We start from the raw sequence: 21,425 nt of genomic DNA on the forward strand, positions 1-21,425 counted from the left end.
ATGGACAAGCTTAGATACGCAGCCGTACACACAACAGTTGTGGTAATTTACGATTATTTTGACGAATGTGTTCCTCACATTTCATTATTCATATGTTAGATGTGCCTCACACATACATCAAAATAATAGAAAAAAATTTACAACGTATGACTATCGTATTAGCGTAATTTCGTTCATACCCCAAAAAATCATGCCTACTGGGCCGTATTTTGTGTATGCCGGTGTGCATAAAACTTACACAAATCGATTGTGATGCTTGTGAGATGCGTCCTGTGCGCACGGCGGTGTGTGGAAAAAATGTCAATGCGCAACTCACACGCAACGGGTATACGCACAAGTGTGACAGGGGCTTTATATGTCCTACCCAGAAATTGGTACATTGCCCAGTCCTCGTAGCAAACCCAACAACATGATGGATGTGACTGTAGACTGATGAAGGCAGGTTATTGATTCATTAAGGCTCCAGGCTAGCCAAAAATTGCCCCATAATTAGTGATCAGTTCTGCTGCAGTACCATAGCAAGTTGCTAGGGGGCCCAAAATCTAGGTCTCAAAAAGACCTACCCAGATACCAAGTATCAAGACAATCTATCCAGGCATCCTTAAGTTATCGTATTTACAGACACACACACACAAACGCTGACGAGAAGATAGCCTTCTTGGCGAAGGTAATAATGTACATCTACATGCATGTCCTACACAGAACTTGGTACATTGCCCAGTCTGCGGAGCAAACCCCACAACATGATGAATGTGTTCCAACACTGATTAATGCAGGTTATTGATTCATTGCGGCTCCTGGCTAGCCAAAAATTGCCCCAGAATTAGTAACTCTTGCCTGGGTTGTCCCACTGACTACAGATGGTCCCAGCACCCAATACAGCTGGGCTTTCACTCGTTCAACGGATTGATTTTAACCGCTGGCGTTGTGGTCGACGCAATTTGGTTCGAGTCCGGACCAGCGCTGATTAGGTGTAATCAATCTGTCTGGAGCTTAATTAATTGCCTGATTGGTCATTAATGAAAATGTCAGTGATATGGTTGATAATAGGAATCTGATGGTGAACGTGAAGGTTGCAGCTCAGATTAAGAGCAGTTGTAGGCGGAATTAATGTGAGGACAGAAGAACGAACATACATGACTGTAATTACTAAAAATATTTCTGTTCTAGGCAAAAGAATACTTCTGTTGTAGAAGTCTTTGGAATTGGTTATCAATTAGTAAAGATGATATCTGTGCTCAGTTAACACATTATGAAATTATAGCAATCTCTACTTGTCTACGATAGCACACATTTTGTAACGTTATATGAACAATTTCCTGGTAAAGACATTGCAAACTTTGCCTGCATCTTTCAAGTAGCTGGAAAGAGAACTTCCATAATTGTAAAGTTAGATGTTGACATGGGAATGTTACTCCAGACCTATGTATACATGACCTGATTTTCGTCATCGTTTGTGACCACAATTTTACATTTTGATGTTTTCATGGAAGTCTAATTTTCACCTCTTGTTCCATGCTTTCTAGCTCATTCTAGAGCTATGTATAAGCGTGCCCCACAACGCAATTCGATGGCCTGAAAAATAGCAAATTCTGTATTTTCCAAGCCCTGTTGCTCATAGAAGTCAAAAGATCGTAAAATATGATTATTGAATTATGTTCTGACCGAGTATACTCATTTCTTTGTGCCTTATATCAATGTGGAGACATCGTCAAACTGTGCTGTAGGGCACATTTACATACCTGGAGCTCATTCTATTTTTAAAAAGTGCCTATTAAGTTTTTTTCCTGGTGTTCTTCCCTCCTATTACACAGGATCCATCAAGGCTCAGACGATGTTCACCATCTTGAGAGACAAGAAGAGTGGCATCAACATGGACGGATCGTTCCGAACGACGGCGTCCATGGTCTCTATCCTCCCCCCTCCCGACACCGGCACGCCCTGCTGCCATTGGTTCACTGCGACCCCCGACCCCAGTAAATCCGTCTTCAAACCGTTTATTTTCTGCGATGGAGTGGAGATTGCGAAGTACACGCACTCGCCGGAGAGAGGGGCGGACGACCCGGCGAGGATAAAGCCTCGTTTCAAGTCCAACGTTGACCGAAGGCACCCCCTGTACCGGGCACACGAAAAGGCTATGATGGCAGCAGAGGGCAACCAGGTTAGGACACTTTGCTGTACTGCTATTCGCCATGCGCCATCCTCAGTCTGAGGTTTTGCCACTAGAGAGTTCAAACAACTGGAAGTCTCTAAAGAGCCTAAGAAATGTTTTGAATAACATCCAGCTATCTTTCGTCAGTAACTAAGTGAGACTTTGATCTATTTTGTATAATATAATGTTGAGGACTGTTTAAGATAAAATTTTAAGATTTTTCTGCTTATGAATTTCATCCTTCAGGACAAGCGGAAAGAGTTGCAGAAGACAATGGCAGAGCTCGAGGAGCAGTGCATCATGGGAATGGAGGCATTCCTGAAGGATGCGGCGCAAGACATGGCAGACGAGGACGAGATTCGAGAACTGTTTGTAGACTGCGTGGAGACCGAGATGAAGTTCTACAAATGAGGGCAGAGGGGAAGGGGCAAAGTTGAAAGGTCATGTGTATGGAAACTCCAAATAAGGTAAATGAAGGCAAAGGTACTTACAGTTGAAAAGGATTATTGACTACAGAATTCTATTGTACGTGTGGCTGGCTACTGTTGAAGAAATAATATTAGTTGTAGGAAAATAATTGGGCAAAAATGTGCTCATTTTGTAAAAAAATTAATTTTGATGCATTCATTGTAATCTTCCTGTTTTTTGATGACAAACAATTCCCACCCCAATTCCCTAATTGAATACAGCAGAATTAATGAGTGATTTTAAATATGTACAATGTCATGTAGCTATAGTAATGAGTGGTTTACTCAAGATCCATATCACACAATACTCCAGAGCCCACAAGGATGCATCTGTGTCCTTGGCATCAGAGATAGCTGTTCAGAACTGTCGTATAATTCCCAGGTTAGGACATGGCGTCTCACACCTCAGAACTCTACTAAATACCCCACAGACATGAACAGCTCAAGCTTTGAAGGGAGAGTTAAATGCTGTTAACCTTTAGCACACTGAAGTAGACGTTTGGCTGCCAGTTCTCTATTGGTTACGGGGTCAGGCAGCAGAGAGAAGGTTAAACGACTCCTTGCTAAGGTATCCATGTTCTGGAGGACCAACTAGATGCACAAATGAGGCTACAGCTGAAGGATCAGACACAAATTGACTGCTTGACAAATGTTGGTGCTCTGCTTGTGCTTTGCAAAAGCAAATTGAGTTGTCTATAAGATGAGGTAGTGACAGATATGATTTATGTCTGGGGAACTACAACTGCTAGCAGTGGTGAGTTTTAGTTCTGATGGTGTTAGACTGAGGGCTTATTCGATTCAATTCTAGCTACTTGCATAGATGCAAAATACAAGTGTAAATTGCTTAACCACTCTAGTTGGTTTGAGTGAAAAAAGGTATTAAAAAACAGGTTATAAAAAAACAGGTTGATGAATGTGCAAATACTAGTATGCAAATTATAAGTATTTGGTCAAGCCCAAAAGCTGAGATTTGGAGCTGTGGTGGCAACTAGCTAGTACTGGATGGAATCAACCCCTCATGTCCTGGTCTGCTGTCCACTACTGCACAATGTGTTCCTGTGCCATTTACAAAGCTGCTGAGAAAACAACTGTACTTCTGTAGTGTATAGCATGAGTCCAACGTATTGTAAATCTTGTGAACAGAGAAAAGAAATATCCTAAAACTACAAAAAATACTGAAATGAAGTAAATCTCTGCCGAGACTGTTTCTGTCGTGACGTTCCAGGGTCTTTGATGTTGAGGTGCTGCTTTGTGACTGTATAGAAACTTTTTTTGAGAATTCTATAATATTGTAGAATATGACAGGTCCAGTACTTCTGAATCAAAGTTGAACTGTAATTTCCAACATAATAGATTAGATCTACCCAAATTTTCAACTGATCAGCTACAGTCTTTGTCAAGGAATGAGCAATATACTGCTTCTGTGACGTCACGTTATGCAGATAGGACACGTGACTTGGTAAGCAGTGGATCATATGTTGCAGAAAGTCCCCCGTCTCTGTTGAGAGATGGTTGTAGAGCCCGGATGTAGATGGCCTCTTTATTCTGTTGGAAATTACAGTTCAACTTTGATTCCGAATGACTTTAATGTTTAATGCAAAACATCCTGCCTTATTTGGATATAAGGTAGTACTGTCAGACATTACCAGTGTAAGTGATTTGTCTTTTAGCTTACAGGAGAGTCAAGTATGAATGGTGGATGTACTTTCCGTCCGATGTTTAGTAATACGTGCTTCCAAAGTACAACACCAAACATTCAATTTGCCTTTAAGAATGATCAAAAGTGTTACACAGTCTCTCTTCAGGAATGCATATGGACTATACAATCAAATATCATTTCTGTTATCTGATGGGCATAAATGTTTAGGACTTAAAGAATATAAGCTAACCTCTTGAGTTGTGTGAAAATACCACAAGTTTGGAGGACAAAGTAACGCTTGGTTAACATGTCTCAATTAATGCAAAGTGAAACTGCAATGTGGTACAAGGTGATACATGTATGTATAAATGAATGCAGAGTCTATGTCTTTGACACTTGTTTAAAGGTCCACCTATAACAGTTGTGTTCTTCTGTGAGTGAGTTAAATCTTTTTATTGTGTTAAGAACAAACATGAGATGATTGATTGAATATATTTTGATCAGTTTGCCAGCAGTTTGCCAGGGAGTTGTAACAAACTTGAAATATATCAGCAAAAAGCCATGAACATTGTTTATTGATTTTGTTGCCAAGTAGCAAAACTGCATGTTGCTGCTTAATACACTTTCAAAACATTTCTTTATTATAATACTGTACAGTAGTATGTGATTGTAATCAGTTATAATTGCTTGTAATGTAACAGTTTGTGAATTGTATCAGAGCATTGCAAAGAATTTTACAACATGGCATTTGGATCTAATGCCTAATATAATGGGAAGTTAGACCTCTGATGAATTTCAGTTCACCAACGCTAGTCAAAGTTTAATTGATAAATGGTTGACTTGTTACATGTAAATTTTCAACTTTGGTTCCATGTGTCAGCTTAAACGTTTTGATTGATTGATTTGTATGAAAATGCTACCTTTATGTTATGAAATCTCTTCAAATCTTCTACACATGACTTGGCCATCGAAGCTGAAATATCAAGGCTAACATGTAGCAAATCAATTTCATGATGAACGAAAAATTTAGATTTTTGCAACTCTACAAAATATTCATGATAAAATCTTCCTAGAACTGTTGAATGAAATTGTCTTGCAGAAAACAATGACAATTCAAAGAGTAGGAATAAATAAATTGATCAAGAATGTTGTTTAAAGCTGTATAGGAATGTGTTATCAGGACAAACTGAAAAAGAAACGTTGTTATCACCTTTGATATGTTGCAAATGTGGACTGTATGTTACATACTCCCAGATAAATGTTGAAGAAAGCTCATGTACAATTGTGTAATTATGGTAGTGCAACATTACGATACATGTATACATGTATTTTTAAAGTGCTATTCATTCCACTGCAATACAAATGTAAACTTAAGTTTCTTTTTATATAAACATTTTTGCTGCTAGTTACTTTGTGAAGACAAGATTTTGTTGACAGAAGCTGCCTGTTCCTAAAGTTATTGTAATTTGTCTTGGCATGTTTAGCAAAGATGACTGGTATACTTAAAACTAAGTACACTGAAGATTCAATGCCTATGGAACTTGTACAAGGTGATCAAACCTTTGCAACCATCAGGTACAAAAATTACAACTTGAACCGTAAGCTTAATGTATATTCCAAGCTGCTACATTTCTTGGAACATGGCTTGACATTTTAAGCTGTCGACTATTCAAACCGTTTTAATGCTAAAACTGTGGGATGCATAGAAATATAGAAGATAACTCCTGACTATTGTATGATCTGCATCATTAAGGTTGATGGCTCATCGTGATAGGCCCTTTGTTTTGCTGTACGTTGTTGGTTACTGTTTCATACATGTGCAACAGAAAACTCATCATCAAGAATGTTGTCTTTTTCTGATAATGCTCTAGCAACTAGTTGCTAATGTTCTTACAAGAAATGTTACATCAAGTACGAATCTGCAAAGGAAATGCAAAATGTTAGATGTATGCAACCAAATTGTAAAGGACCCATATGACATAAAATGAACAGATTTGTGTTAAGGAATATGGAATGCAATTATGCTAGCTATACTGAGGTGATTTTTGAGCAAACAGCTGAAACGCATAGTAAGTTTGTGTTTTCCATACAAATGACATTGTAATGCTGGGCAACATTTTTTTTGTTTTTTTTGTTTTGTTTTTCTTCACAAAGCTCGGCTGTACATTGTACTAGCCTGGACGCCATGCTTCTTGGGAATACATCTCTTTACATCTGCTTGTAACTGGATTGCCAAGCCATGAGAAGCGCGTAAAAACCCAGGCTACCGTGTATTGGCCATATGCAGAAAGACAGTCACCAAAGATTAGCGTGTTAACCAACTCAATTGGTCAAGATACTTTTAGTTGTATACGTGATGATGAGATAGCTTATTTTGAATTGTTGTCAAAGTGTACATATTGGGAGCTTTGTGCTCTAGTGCGGCTTGCAATAAAGCTAGCTCTAATAAAGAAATGTGTGATGCAAAGTCGTCCTCTGTCTTGCTAAATACACTAGCTGGGTTAAGGTTAGTTCATATTATATGCCTTTTTTGCATTCATGCTTCAACTTCTGAAGGTTAACGCCTTATGACATTCATGTTGATATTTCATAGAATTTGAGTATGAAATTAGTGTCCCACCTATGAACCAATTTCTGAACTTGCAAACCTGTAAAATCATGAAGGTTGATGCAATGGTCAGTCACAAAAACAAAACGCTGTAGATTATCCTGTGTGTGATTAAGTTAACATTGAAAACCATTGAAAATAGCATTCTGTGACTTAGGGTTGGCGAATATCTTATTCAAACGAAATTTTGGACTCGCTGGTTTGAAAAGCATTTCACACCTTTAATAGTGTTGAACTCCATGATGAATAAATTTGTTAAAGATCTGAAGACTTACGAATTTTGTAATCACTAAATGCTATTCAGCAGTTTCCACCTCAGCAACTTTCTCGTCCTTCAAGACATCCATGAATTCAGTACAAGTCATTCGATTACAAGGATCAGTATTCAAACACTCTTTCATTAGTGAGCCCCAAAGGAGTGTGGGCAAAGCCTCGCTTTGCGCAGGCATTCGGATGAACTTGTCTGCGCCATCCTGAATCTGATTCAACATAAGACGAGCTATCTTATCCACCTCGCTAAGCCTTTTCAGACTCCACATCTCCCACATCATCAGACCTACACTGTACATGTCTGCCGACTTCTTGTAGATTCCTCCCCGCAGTACCTCGGGTGCCAGGTACACGTAGGGCGAGGCCGGGGCGTCTGCTGTCTCTGGTAGTTCGGGTCGTCGTGGTTCGCAGGGGCTCGTCAGCTTGGGTCTTCCTTCAGTTGTAACCTGCATATGAAACGACGTAAAGTTGTCCGTGAATAGTTTTATCGGGGTGGTCTGTCACTGAATAAATACAGTCTTTGTACACAACCAAGTGGTTTCAGTCATAAAGTTATATTTGCAGGACATCTTATGAGTCTACATCCTGATGGTACGATTGGTTTTGATTCCGTGGTTCACTTTCATACTTTTGATACAATTTCTTGTGTTGGTTGATGAGTTTAAACTTTCAGCCTATCCATGTTAGATTGAACGACTGGTTTTAAAGAGATACACTTACCAGCACCGTGTCCATGGACAGCTCGATATGAACCATCCCCTTTTTGTGAAGGTACTCTAGTCCCTTTCCGACATCCAGCAAGGCACGCTTGACGTTGTCACTTGTCACGATGCTCTTCCGCCTGCCCAGAAGGGACCTCAGCGACCTGGATGCCGGTTCTAGGATCAGCATGGGGATGCCACCTGGACCTTTAGCAGCACCCAACATCCAGATGATGTTGGGGTGTATGGCACTCTCTTGTGTGGGGTGCCGCACCCTCCTGCGTTGATGGGACAAAAGACATGCCACAGATTAGTGGGACAGGCTCATGGTGCTTTTTGATGCGAACATTGCAGTAGAAATAAGGCATCTCAAAACATTTTGCATTGAACAAGTGATATCAACTGCACATAATTGAATGGCATCTTATCTGCTGTAATCCTTTGCACAAGCTATAAGGTCCCCTTGCTGACCATCTACATCTGTACACTAAGTCCTAAACAAAAACTCACCTCAGGCATTTCTCCTCTGAGACGATTCTTAGTACGGCTGCGTCTGATCTTTCTTTGGACACTTTGACCAGCACGTCGCGAGAAGTTGCTTCTTTCTTCTGTTTCAGTTGTCCTTTCACAATGTTGCTAAACGCTCCACCGCTGACAATGGTATCCTGTACAGACACCTGTTCTTCGTCGTAGTCTAAGTCCTTGACGTGGCGAAGGCCAAAGATGGTCAGCATGTCGTGAAGGATCTCAACCTTCTTCTGAAGACTCCCCACGTCCTGTCTAACCTTTTCCAAGGATCGTACGTCTTCCTTCAGGTGCTCGACGAGTATCAGATTGGACTCGATAGCCTCGCCGATGCTCTGCTCGCAACTGTCGATGAAGATGTAGGATGGCCTCATCTGGTTCACGACGTAAGCTCGCAGGGTCTCTCTTTCCTTGAATTTCTCCAGCACTCTCATACCTTGCTTCTTCAGGTACTCCAGTTTGTTGTCGTTGAACTTGCGTTTGGCTTTCATTTCACCAAGCTTTTTGAAGATACTCTTCGGGCTGACGAAGAACAGTGCTGGAGCTGAAATGAGAGCGCCTACGGCCCCTACGGGTATCCACAGGGGCGATGTAACTCCAATCAGCACCTTCTCTACGATAGACAGGTCAAAGACTGACTCTCCAAAGCTGCTTGTGTCAGTGCTAATGACCTCGGCCATGGACAGGTCCTCTTGCTTGGTGTCGTCTTCATCGCCTTGCCCTGTGAGATTCTTCTCGATAGCCGACATCGCTTCTTCGATTCCTGACAATTCTTCTCTGAACATTTCTTCTAAGTCTGCTTTGGCTCTCCTGAAGTGTCCGTCTGTTTGTTCCCAATCCATGATGAAGTTTTGCAGACGGAGGCACACCTGAGCCTCAACCTCTTTCTTCACGACTTGAACATCTGATTGGTCGATGAAATCAGACGATGACCAAGATGTTACCAGTTCTTGAACACTGGGGTTATCTTTCAAGAGATCCCTGACTTTGGTCACACATTCTTCCACATGATTCTTCAAGGCGTCCTTCATTCTTTCAATCGTCTCGGATGCTTTTCTCTTTAATTTTTCCAATTTTTTCTCGGTCCTCTTAAGGCGTCCCTGCCTCTCTTCATTTATCATTGTCCCTGACCCTGCATTTGCGATGGTGGCGTCCAGCATGAACTTGATTCTGCACAGGACTTGATCTAAGAAGCTGCGAGAAAGAAAGGTTAGAGACCATTAGTGTTTTGCTACGACAGGGACAAAATAACATCGCAACCTAAAGCTGGTTTGAACAATGTAATTGAATGTATTTTGTTGTGTATTAAGAGTTTGAAATAAATTAACAGACAGCTATTTCAGCAATTAGCTTTACCTGTAGTACACTTGCAGCTTATTCTGCAGTGAAATAGGAATGAGTCGCTCAATGCCGTCCAACAGATGCCGGAAGTCCTTCATGACGACACCATGCTGTAGGGCTTTTGTTGCCTCCGCTGTGCAGAGTCGGAAGACCTGGTCTTCTGTGCACCCATGCCAGTAGCGTCTCAGCACGCGCAGCTGCTCCTCTTGGACCGTCCGTGCTTCGTGGGCAGGGACTTGATCCCATTTGTTGCAGACAAAAATGACTGCTCGAGGTGAAAACCTAGCCGCGGTGATATCCTTGTTTGGGTTGCCCTTCTTGGTCTTCCTGACTTCGAGTTGCTCTCTTCCTTTAGCACTGACAACCGCCAACAGTCTACCAAGCTTGAGGAAAAATGATTCTCGTTACAAACTTGCTTTCCGAATAAATAGCACATGAGATGGAAGCCAACGTTCGATTCGGGTGTTCCGGACCGGGTGATATTTTGGGTTTATATCACACGGGATTCCACGTTTATCACATGGGCGTCCATAGAATTATTCGAACGCACTTCGTGTGCGCCGAGTGCGCCACGGTCGAAAATTCCAATACCGGATTCGGACGTTGGAATCGATGCCTTCGGGCGATCCGACCCGCGGTCGGGCTGGAACCTCGAACTATACGGAATACACCGTGTTGTATTCTATATCTATCATTGTTTATTATCAAATAAGGAGCACATGAATGCCATGAACTCGGCTTACCCTGTCTTTCTGAATGCCTCCAGCGTTAGCGCTGTTGATGACATAGATGAACGCAAAGGCCTCCTCCATGTAGTCAAACACGACCTCGTCCATCTTTTCACTTTCCCCCACTCCCGGGCTGTCAACAATCGTGATGCCTTCCTGCAAAACAGTTGAAAGTATTGAAAATACTGAAGCAAATATTCGTACAAATGAACTGTTCTCCCTCTCCCATCTTCCATTCCCCCCCCTCTCTCTCTCTCTCTCTCTCTCTCTCTCTCTCTCTCTCTCTCTCTCTCTCTCTCACTCACTCACTCACTTCATGCATTTACAATTACCTTTAAAAAGTCCAGCGGAAGGTAGATCTCTGCTCGCTTGTAAGGGAAGGTCTCCTGATCTCGGTCGCCCTTCTGGTGAATGTAGGCAGACAGCTTCTCCAGTGACTTTTGGTCCGAGCTGGAGTCCTCCAGAGGCACATCTATCTCCTGGTCGTCCCACGTGAAGACTTTTGCTCTCCTCTGCTCGCCGTATCGCAGCTCACAGATGATGGAGGTGGTACTCAGGGTGGATGTTGGAAGCATCTCTTCGCCGAGAATCAGATTCAGTAGGCTACTCTTTCCGGATGATGTCTCTCCTGTGAAAAGCAGAACGCTCACTTATGCTTCAGTCACAATTGGAAAAAGGGGCCCCGCCGGGTGGTTTAGGAGCTGTTTCTTTTTCACTTTCGGGCGTGACCCCTAGCCCTACGTGGCCCCATGGAACACCCTGCAGCTAGAGGGTTATTTTGGTGCACGGCCGGGCCCCGGGGTGACTTTAAGTTGGACTTAAAATCAACCCGGGACCCGGTACAAATAGACGCCCCCCTTCACCCGGCAGTCCACCTGGACAAATTGGTGGCTTCGGGGCCCGGCTTAGCCTACACCCCCGGGCCTCTGCGGGCACCGGTACGGTGCAAATGTGACCGTAGCATATGCGCATGCATTATTGGTCCTCTGCATACAGAACTAGAATATATTCAGACATTTTTTCCTTAGGAAGGCATTAACGGTGCTTACCTGCAATTAATATGGGGCATTTTGAAGACTTCAGCTTCGTAACGCTCTGTTCGAGTGTTTGCGAGAATTCTGAAGTCAGTTGCCCAACCCCTTGCTGGTTGGAGACACCGGTGTCTAGGGCTGGCAGGAGAGCCTTGGTAGTTTGATAGAAGCCTTGCAGTTGCTCTTTGCACTTGTCGTGTTCTTCCTTCAGCTTTAGCACAAGTACCGTGGCCTAAAGGATAAAATATTTCATCTTCAACAATAAGCAGAGAACTCTTGGAACAGTATAGCCAGACAACTGTGGAAATGCTCGCATCTCCCCTGCAATGTATTATCACATACCAAGGTTTATAATGTAAGAATACCTTGTGCCGGAAAGTTCGACGCATAGGCCTCATTTCCTGTTGAGGGTGGGATTGTACATTCTGTCTGATACGTCTTGAGTTGCTTGAGTATTGTGTATGGTGTGCATGCATAAGATAAGATTGCCAATGATGTCTTGAGAAAGGCAATCATTAAAAGTTCCCTGATATAAGTTTATGGTACTTTTTGTGTTCGGGCTTTAAATGTCTAATTCCTTTTAGTAATATACTTGATTAAATTTGATTTCAATATTTAAGGATGCAATTTCTGCAACAAGAAGAAAAAAAATACCCAATTTGGTCTGCGCTCTGGTCCAGACTTCTTTCAAAACAATTGTTTTTTTAAGTCATTGAAAGCATTATGTCTGTCGATAGCTGTCACGTTGACCTCTCGTCACTAGGTGGCGCTGTGAAATTGGCACCTAGTGAGTTGACATATGGGTTATTGATTCCTTTTGAAATGCTCTTGATGTACAGTCTAACTCTTTGCAGGTTGGCGCGAAAACAAATTAGGCATATATTTCTAGACCAGGCAAATACAATAATGTGTACGGGATGAGTCAAACGGTAATGCCATAAGGCATAAGAATCATAGCAGTTTCATTTGTGTATGAAATGGGTTGAAATTGGGCACAAATGTAATAGTACATATCTTCTTGTGACTTTCAGATTAAAAATCTCAATTATTTCAACGAGTTGATTTCATGATGATAACCCAAAGGATGTCAGTCAGAAGCAAAGAGTAGCACAAAGGTTCAATTAGCAGGGGAAATGATCCTGACCATCTTACAACTTTTGTAGCAGACTGAAACTAGTTACACATTTCTTGCATTGTGGTTGAACACTTAATAACGTTGTCAACACATCACGTATTCAGTTATGGATTCAACTAATATCATACCCACTCAATCCTAGCAGTTGAAAAAGAGGAACTATTAAGGGTTCAGAGATGAAAATTTGCATGTAACTGATAAGGATATGTATTATCATACATGTGTAATTTCAAGGTGGTTATCTTAAAATCAACTGTCGCTTATGAAAATCTGACCATTGAGCGACCACTGTGCGCCCAATACTCTCATTAAGTAATTTAGAATATTTGTATTTTGCAGGTTTTGTGCGTGTTTTGTTGCAATTGTCGTTTATATCATGGATCATGTTAAAAGTATAAAGTCGTACGCTATACATAACATATTATCCAATTCCAGCCGCCCAAGTAGAAAGGGGGTCGAAAGAGAAAGATGACCGAAAACGAAAGCAAACTTACGTCTTTCAGAGAGTTTTCTACGCCGTCCCTCTCCTGAACGAACCGCCTCAGATGTAACTTGGCAGTAAAAAGGTCGGTGACGCCTTCAAGGGGAATTTTGTTCTGTAGGAAATGCGGGAACGCTTGGGCGAAGTCCTGTATTTGGTCGATCACTTCTTCTGTAAGTCGGTCTGATTCAGCCATACTGGATAAACAGTAAAGGAAAGTGTAAACAAGAGTGCAACACTACTTAAGAGGTTTGTTTCGACGGACTGATGACATGACAAAACAATGCAGGATCCATGTAAGTACCCGAGTAGAACTCGCATTGTTTATTAGATACTAGACAAGTATAGAAAGCAGATTGGCTCTTACAGAAACGATTTTAAAAATCTGGTTTAACAGTTAGATATAGATCCCAAACTTGTGACTTGTTTTAGCACCAAACAATTTGGGCCAAAGAAAGACTCGCCTGCGTGTCCATAGAATTGTTCTCTTCAGAAGTAATGAAACTGTTGATTATGTCTCATGTCGTAATCCTGACTAAGAGTACAGTTGCTAACCTTGTAGCGTTAGTATTTTTGACACGTGACGACAAATCGGTCAAAGGGCCCAAAATCAAAATGGTGGACGGAACAAGTCGAACTAGGCTGACGTCATCAAAACAAGCACGTGGATAGCCTAACGACTTCAGTAAAAGACCATATTTAAGACTTAAATGCACGAAGAAATCGTTACATCACAATGGGTATGTCCGAAAGTTAACGTTTCTGTGGTGTACATAAAATCCTACCTGCCACACTTCTTTTCATGCGCCGTAAAACAAGTTTCACTTTGGCGGTGGGCGTGTTGTTGACAGTCCGACTGCTTACCGTCTCCTACCACCTGTATTATGCGGAGGCAAACTGACTTGTGGAACTTCTTTGTTCACTAAACTGACGAAATGTCAAGAATGACAAGGTCAGACGTAAAGGTCTGTTGCCAAGACACCAGTTACGTGTTTGTGTCTGATAACGCTTGGCTTACTGTTTACAATACACTTGCATTACCAGTCAGCTCAACATTTTCAGGGAACAATCATTACTTTTAAGAAGTAAAAGTGTGTATGTGCAATGAATGTAGTCCATGATAGCTATTTAAAAAAAGAAAAGAAATAAAGGTGGAGGCTCTTGCTTAAGAATTTGAAACTAACAGGAACAGATAGAATCTATCTTAACACTTTATACAGACCCCACGGAATGATAAAATGATCGTTCCCTATGCTTGGTGGGCGTGTAGGTGGCACTGTCAACATGACCATGATATACAGCAGTACTTTTCATTGGTCGATGGTTCAACACCTGTCTTAGAAAACGGAGCAAACCTAGGGGCATAGTTGAGATTTTACAACTGAGAAGCTCTAAGTAACACAACATGGCGGAGTCTGCACCTCTGACGGAGCAAGACATAGACAACCTGTCGGACATCATGGGCGCCATGTCCATACTTCGCCAGTATGGCGTGCCCATGGATGGGATAACTAACTTAGATCAAGCAAAAGCAAGACTAAGAGGAAAATTGTCAGAGAATTCTGGAGGGAGAGTCAGAAAACCCGGCGATGTGAGTACGAGTTATTCGATTATGCTATGCCTCACCTCACCTCACCTATCCCTCTTGCTATGCCTATGGATTTAAAAGATGTATGGGCAAGGAACCATTCGACACGAAAACTTTAATCTACCTTGAAATGTGTATGTCTCAATTTGTATGATGGAGAAGCTTTTTACTTGCATATATCCATCCCTGAGAAATATTTGCATCAAACTAGAAATAGCAACATTTTGCAGTTTTCTGCCAGGACTGAATACACCAGACACATCCACAAAAGTGAAAGTGAAAGCTAATCCCCCGGTGTGCATGATTACTCGAAATTCAAAACAGAATCCCTACCTATGGAGATCCCGTGTTTGAGGAGATCCACACTTCCAGCACGTTAAAGAACCCACCGCACTTATCGAAAAGCCACCGCACTTATCGAAAGGCGTAGGGGTCCTTCCCGGTGTGAGTGGTTCATAACCTAATAGCCTCCGGCTAGTTGGTAAACCCAAGCACTTACATGCTGAACCAATAAATAAATAAATCCCTACCAACGGTCCCTATTTTTTTCAGGACCCTAACCGGTAACACAACACTTTTTCCCAAGGGCTAAGGGATCCTAAGGTATATCACCACCCAACCTCAAAAACAAATTACCCCCAAAAAATTCAGCTAAAAGTTTTACTACCCCCCCCCCCCCCAAAGAAAGCGAAGTGTTGACTTTGGGCGTTGTTGAGTGTTGCAGTCAGAGTAACAGGTCGACGTTTGTCGGTAACCTCTTTGAGCCAGACTGACTGTGTCAACACCGTCACGGTGTTATTTACCACGATCCGAGTCCTAATATATCTTATCTTACTACTTCTTACTTGATAAGGTCTCCTCAACTGTGTGTCGAGTGACCTGCGTCAAGGTTCCGTCGTCTCTTATACTTCTTATCAGCGAGTCATATTTCAAGCGTGTGCGGACAAACATTCAACGGCGACAGGTGGTTTCGCGGTGGTGAAATCATGTCAAACACTTGCTCGTATGCTCAAATGTATATTTTGGGCTCCTGTGCCGCATAATGTGCGGGAATATTTTGCTATTTGCAATACATTTTGGGCTCCTGCGCCCATACATCAGAAAATAATGACCTGAAATTTAGTTAAAGGGTCCCTTGGACATATGCCCCCGCAAAGTCAACATCATTAGATGAGCCATGGCTATTGCTGCATCACCAGGTTTTCTAATCCAGAAAAATTGATAGCCATTTTTACCTGCATGTTCCTAGGCTGCCAACATTATGAAGGAATTCTTGCAAGCTGACAAGGAGAGTCGACACGAACTCCTCCATCTCTGTAATGCTGCCAAAACACTCCTGATGACGACAGTAGAGCCTGACGTACGACAACACCTGAACATCATCTTCGGAGACGTTGCTGACATTCTGAAAAAGTGCCGAGACCAACTCGAGAAAGACGACTGCCCCATTCTTGTTGCAGGTATGTTTGAGAAGGATAAACCGACAAAGGATATATATACATGTATGTATATGAATGTTTGATCTTACAGCCTACACTTCAAAGGTGCAAATTATGCACCACCTCCTTAAACATTCAAAGATATTTGTTATCTGTTCCAGGAGAAACATCCGCTGGGAAAAGCACCCTCCTAAACGTCCTGCTTGGAGAGAACATCCTTCCAGCAACGCTTCTCAGCACAACATCTGTGATCTGTGAGATCAAGTACGACAAGAAGAAGAAAGCAGTCATCCATCTAAACGAGCCGGACCCCCAAACTGGATTGACAAAGCTCACCGAGTACTTAACTGGACCAACAGAAGCAGACCTGAAGAAAATTTCCCAGTACATACACGCAAAAGGAGGAGCCAGGGATGCATCATCGAACTGTAACAAGGTGGAAATCTACTGGCCGTTGCCACTGCTTGAGGTAAAGCTATGTCAAATTGCAATATATAAACCTTATCCTAATACCAGCTGTCGCATAACCTCTTGAGCATGAGCCCTAGAGTAGTTTGTTCTTTTCTTGATTAAAGCAAAGACGTGACCATTAAAACAGTGATCGTACTATGTTGTGGAGGCCGCTGACAATTTCATAATTTCCTTGTACATGTACAAGGGTGGCATCTTCATTGTGGACAGCCCTGGTGTAGGAGAGAGCCCGCAGATGGACGAACATGTCAGCAAGTACATCTCTGAAGCGTACGCCTTCATGTATGTCATCAACAGTGCCAATGCTGGTGGGGTCCAGCCAGGACGGGTGAGTACATATGTGTGTCCTCATGATGCGGTCGCATGCTTATAAAGCCAGTACTAAGCATTGCAACATCTAACTACACTACATAGCCCATGATAAGATACATTTTAATCTGTTACTCTCTTCTTTCGTCTTTTACTGAATGGCACACTCATTGTCAAAGATATTCATCTTTCATTTTATGATGATGTAACAATACTTACAAATTTGTACCCCTGCCTAGCTTCTGAAGCTTTTGGAACTATCCAAGAGAATTGGCCCAAAGGACCTACACCTTTTCGACCCTAAAGCCGCGATCTTTGTGTGTAACAAGTGGGACCAGGTACCAGACCACGAGAAAGAGGAGGTCAAGCGAGACACCATGCGCAAACTGAAGCAGTACTGGCCATCGCTGGACGAATCTCAACTGTTTTATCTCTCAGCCGTCAAGGTATGTAAGTCATTATTGTTGATATGATCTCCATGTCCTTTCCACAGTTATCATGAAAAGTACAGGATTTGCTACCTATTGAATCACAGTTTTTTGACGTCTATGACTGTAAATTCCATGTAAGGCCCAGGAAGCTGTTGGGTACGTGACCGATGATCTTGACAGGCTGCTGGACGGGATTGACTCACTTCTGCCGCGTAGCCTCAGACACAAGCTCACGCTCCAGTACAGGTTTGCATCTATCTTACTTCTACAGTTTTTGATAATGACATCAGTCTTTAGCTTTTCCATTTAGACAAGTTTCCGACTCGATAAGGTTCCAGCTTTTCTAAATAATGGCTTATTGGCAAATAAGTCAATATTGTTGTTTTTCCTATGTCACAGTTGGATCTGGACATACATACATACATACATACATACATATATTCATACTAAATTAAATTGGAGCATTCACAAAACTTAGTCCCCAATATTCTCTGTTATACGAAATTGTGGTCAAGTCTTTTCCATTTAGACAAGTTTCCGACTCGATAAGGTTCCAGCTTTTCTAAATAATGGCTTATTGGCAAATAAGTCAATATTGTTGTTTTTCCTATGTCACAGTTGGATCTGGACACTCGTCAAGGAAGCAACCAAAGTCGTCCGAGCGAAGCTGAACAACGCCATGAGAAGCCAGGACGAGCGCGAAACAAAAGCTCGTGAAGTATTGGCACGGTTGCTAAACTTCAAAATGTTCACAGACAAATACATCCAGATGCTGGCAGAAGATCTCGAGAGGAAGGCGCGCGATGCAGTGAAACGCTTGCGAGGACACCTGCAAAGTGACGTCACAAAGGCCGCCATTGTACGCGATACGCTGAAGGAAGCTCCAAGTCTAACATCGACTGCAGACTGCGACGTTGTCCGAGGGCTGACCACCAAGCTTGTCCTACAGCACACAGAGGAAGCTATGCGAAGGTGGAACGCCAGTAACCAGTACTTTCAGAAGATTGAAGCTGATCTTATCAAGAACTTCAAAGATGTCTTCAATCTCATCGAAGAGAAGCACAACCACGAGATTGAGCAAGCTCTTAGTGCCGATCTAGATCCGGGGCCGACTGCTTCAGCACAGGACACAAATGTTATCATCGGAGACGAAGAGTTCGGGGTGTTGGAAAAGGTGATCCTTGGTGTCACCGCGCCAATATGGATACCGGTTGGTATCGCCGTAGGTGTGCTCGCTGCGATTGTTGGCCTTCCAGTCATTGGGCTGCAGGCCATAAAGGAGAGCATAGACAAACGGGCCGTCGACAAAAAGTTCATGAAAACCTACAATGAAGACAAATCGGGATACATCAAAGGCATCACTGATCGGATTGTTCAAGAACTCTGTGAGACAGGCCAGTTGGAAGCCTTCGTGAACGGATGCTTGGAGAGGCCAATAGAATGCCTGCTGAAACTCAAGAACGCCATTCCTAAGATTCAAGAAGCCGACAAGCAAATGATCGATGCTCTTGCGAACGAGTCTAGAAGCCAAAGGGTCCTACTAGAGCTCTACACTCCACAATTCCAAGATTGCAACGCTCTTCAGGGGAAGCTTGCGCTCTTCAACCTAAAACGTCTGAGGCAGATAGAGTACAACCTGGACGAGCTCTTGGCATCGATGCTACAGAAGATAGGATCAGGGGGGTTCGGTCAAGTTTACAAGGTCCAGATCAAGAGCCAAGGAACTCTGAAGGAAGCAGCACTGAAGATAGCAAAGGAAGTCATCACTGAAGACAACGTGATCGAATTCCACAATGAAGAAGAGTGCCTCAGGTATGCAGGCTAGTTGCTGCTGCTTTTAATATTGGAGCACGTCATTGCTATCATTTTGTTTCTTAACAATGTCTTCGAAGCACTTCATACATATTCCCAAATACTACAACTTCATTATTTGTTATCTTGGAATCTAATGGGTTCTCTGAATTGCCGTTTTATATGTTTGTGTACTACTAGAGGGAGCAGCTTGAATACTTCTAAAAGTATTCACCAAGCTGGATAATATAGTCATGGTCTTCCATGTTCCTAACAGGTATTTGAAGGACCCACACATTGTCGACTACTACGGACTGGCCGCAGCACCTCATCCGGAATCCGGTGGTCTTCGTCTCGGTGTCCTTATGGAGTGCTGTCCATACACACTCCTTAGCTGGTAAGTGTCGCTTTGTAAGTTTGTTACATTTTTATGCTATAAGCTGCAATCTGTACAGAAACTTTGCAGTAATCAGTGTATCAACAAGTGAACACGATTCGAATAAGACAGCAGGACGATTCTATAAAAGAAACAATTTTCGGGATTATTTTTTCCAAATCCAGGTTGAATGGTCACAAAGAGCGAACCCCTGCATGGTGGCCAGATGATGAGACTAAGAAGAAGGAGGGCTTCAGCACAGTAAAGGGCCTGGCATTACAGCTGTGTCTGGGACTGAAGGCCATGCACGAGAAGCGGTACATGCACAGGGACCTCAAACTCGAGAATGTTTTGGTAAGAACTGATGTTCTACTATCCTATATCATAGATGCTTTTTTTTTTACTTTCAGAAACAAATCCATAGTCTACAGGCATTGGAACCATACTGAATAAAAGCTTTTGAACAAAGCAATTGCCAACATTACATCTCATATCTAAAAAATAATATTCCACACTTGCAGGCTACAGTCTAGGAAAAGCATTTGTTTCTTCGACACTGGAAATGTATTCTCAACAATACGCCCTAGCTGTTGCAACAAGTGCTACCATGCTCTTTAGGGCTGTCTAGATGATGCCCTGTTGTTGTTTACCAAAGGGCACTATACAAAGGCCCTATGTAAAAAATGTTCTAAAATATTTGTAGGTTGAATTAACTGTAACATTCATGGCACTTGTGATTTGCCATGCATGCAGGTAACAGAGAATGGTGTGGTGAAGATCGCGGACATGGGCCTTGCAAAGAATCTGGAAGAGATGACAGGGACCCAGGCTGGAACAGTGCTGTACGCAGCACCAGAGGTGTTCCATGGACGGGACAAGTATGACATCAGCGCAGACATCTACAGCCTGGGGTTCTGTCTGTTGGAAATGTGGTATGGTCTGTCTGTGACAGAGGATAAAGATTATTTGCACAAGGTATTTCCTTCTGGCACCCAGAGGTCTGTTACTCCGCCTACCAAACTGGCCATCCCTAACACTCTGTCCCCCTGTAGTGGGTGGGCGAGCCTCATGAAAGGTTGTTGGAAGGACCCAAAGTCCCGGCCTCCTGTAGGTGACTGTGTGCAGCTCATGTCCAAAATGAAACTGTGAAATAGAAAGTTGATATTTTTTCAGTAAATGCTGATCCCACCCATACCTGACCCCAGTTTTCTAAAATTTGCCATTCTAAGTTGTCTGGACATTAATAGATTTTGTACACCCATTTCTATAGCTTTTAAAATATCAGATAAAAGAAATTCCAAATTTACTTTTTTCATCATCTTACATCTTGCCCTCAGATTAAAAGTCAAACACTTTTTGAAAATGCAATGTACATGTAGATCGGATCAAAAAGCAGGTCTAGGAGCAAAGACAACAACAACCATGGGGAAATGTCTATTATTCCCTGTCCTTAACCAATTACAAAATTAAAAACATATAGTCTGGATGATTTTGTCAAATGTCTGCAGGGCTCGAAATTCTTTTTGGGGGGAAATATGTGTACTGGTGCACCCAACCAGAAAGAATTTTGGGTGCACCACATAAAATAAAGTTGAATGTCAGCAAAACATAAGTTTAACGTTTAGCCTACTGCCTCTCTTAAGAAATTTCAACCAAGCAATACATCAAATAAAGTACAACAAAATGTTAGATTGCTTTTTCTGATACTTACATTTCAATAATATTCTGTATACTAGTGTACAAGAGAACCACTATAGAGTACAAAAATATCTGGGTCACTGTTTTGAGCCCTGCAAGGAATGTAGTATATGTAATTAAGGATTGATGGTAAATAATAGATTGGCAATTTTTCTCCATAGTATAGAGTGATTGGTAAGAAAGAAGAAGAACTCTACCGTATCAAGAGTTCTACTGTATCCATTAGTTTTATTCAATAGTTTAA

At 42.2% G+C, this 21,425-nt stretch overlaps 3 protein-coding genes across 4 annotated transcripts in view; 2 read left to right on the forward strand and 1 right to left on the reverse strand.

The window, feature by feature from the left end:
- LOC136447317 (secernin-2-like) overlaps window positions 1-6,725 on the forward strand; it is a 41,763-nt gene extending 35,038 nt beyond the window's left edge. For both annotated transcript variants that reach the window (XM_066446083.1, XM_066446084.1), the window contains exons 6-7: window positions 1,815-2,161; window positions 2,399-6,725. In XM_066446083.1, coding sequence (XP_066302180.1) covers window positions 1,815-2,161; window positions 2,399-2,563 — 512 coding nt within the window. In that variant the 3' untranslated portion in view covers window positions 2,564-6,725. The remainder of the gene's footprint in view (window positions 1-1,814; window positions 2,162-2,398) is intronic.
- On the reverse strand, window positions 4,817-14,046 carry LOC136447315 (dual serine/threonine and tyrosine protein kinase-like). Its single transcript, XM_066446081.1, has 9 exons — window positions 13,864-14,046; window positions 13,092-13,275; window positions 11,481-11,694; window positions 10,764-11,059; window positions 10,447-10,587; window positions 9,719-10,086; window positions 8,348-9,556; window positions 7,857-8,115; window positions 4,817-7,582 (listed from the first exon to the last, which is right to left on the reverse strand). Exons 2-9 carry the CDS (start codon window positions 13,272-13,274, stop codon window positions 7,163-7,165), a joined length of 3,090 nt encoding a protein of 1,029 aa, XP_066302178.1. The 5' UTR covers window position 13,275; window positions 13,864-14,046; the 3' UTR covers window positions 4,817-7,162.
- A 291-nt stretch (window positions 14,047-14,337) lies between these two features.
- Window positions 14,338-20,688, forward strand: LOC136447316 (uncharacterized). The gene is made up of 10 exons (XM_066446082.1): window positions 14,338-14,669; window positions 15,916-16,126; window positions 16,267-16,574; window positions 16,764-16,904; window positions 17,125-17,331; window positions 17,456-17,562; window positions 17,935-19,128; window positions 19,385-19,504; window positions 19,669-19,837; window positions 20,237-20,688. Exons 1-10 carry the CDS (start codon window positions 14,484-14,486, stop codon window positions 20,630-20,632), a joined length of 3,039 nt encoding a protein of 1,012 aa, XP_066302179.1. The 5' UTR covers window positions 14,338-14,483; the 3' UTR covers window positions 20,633-20,688.
- The last annotated feature ends 737 nt before the right edge of the window (window positions 20,689-21,425 follow it).

The sequence above is a fragment of the Branchiostoma lanceolatum genome, chromosome 13 (genome assembly GCF_035083965.1).
Source record: "Branchiostoma lanceolatum isolate klBraLanc5 chromosome 13, klBraLanc5.hap2, whole genome shotgun sequence".
NCBI classification, from domain to species: domain Eukaryota; kingdom Metazoa; phylum Chordata; class Leptocardii; order Amphioxiformes; family Branchiostomatidae; genus Branchiostoma; species Branchiostoma lanceolatum.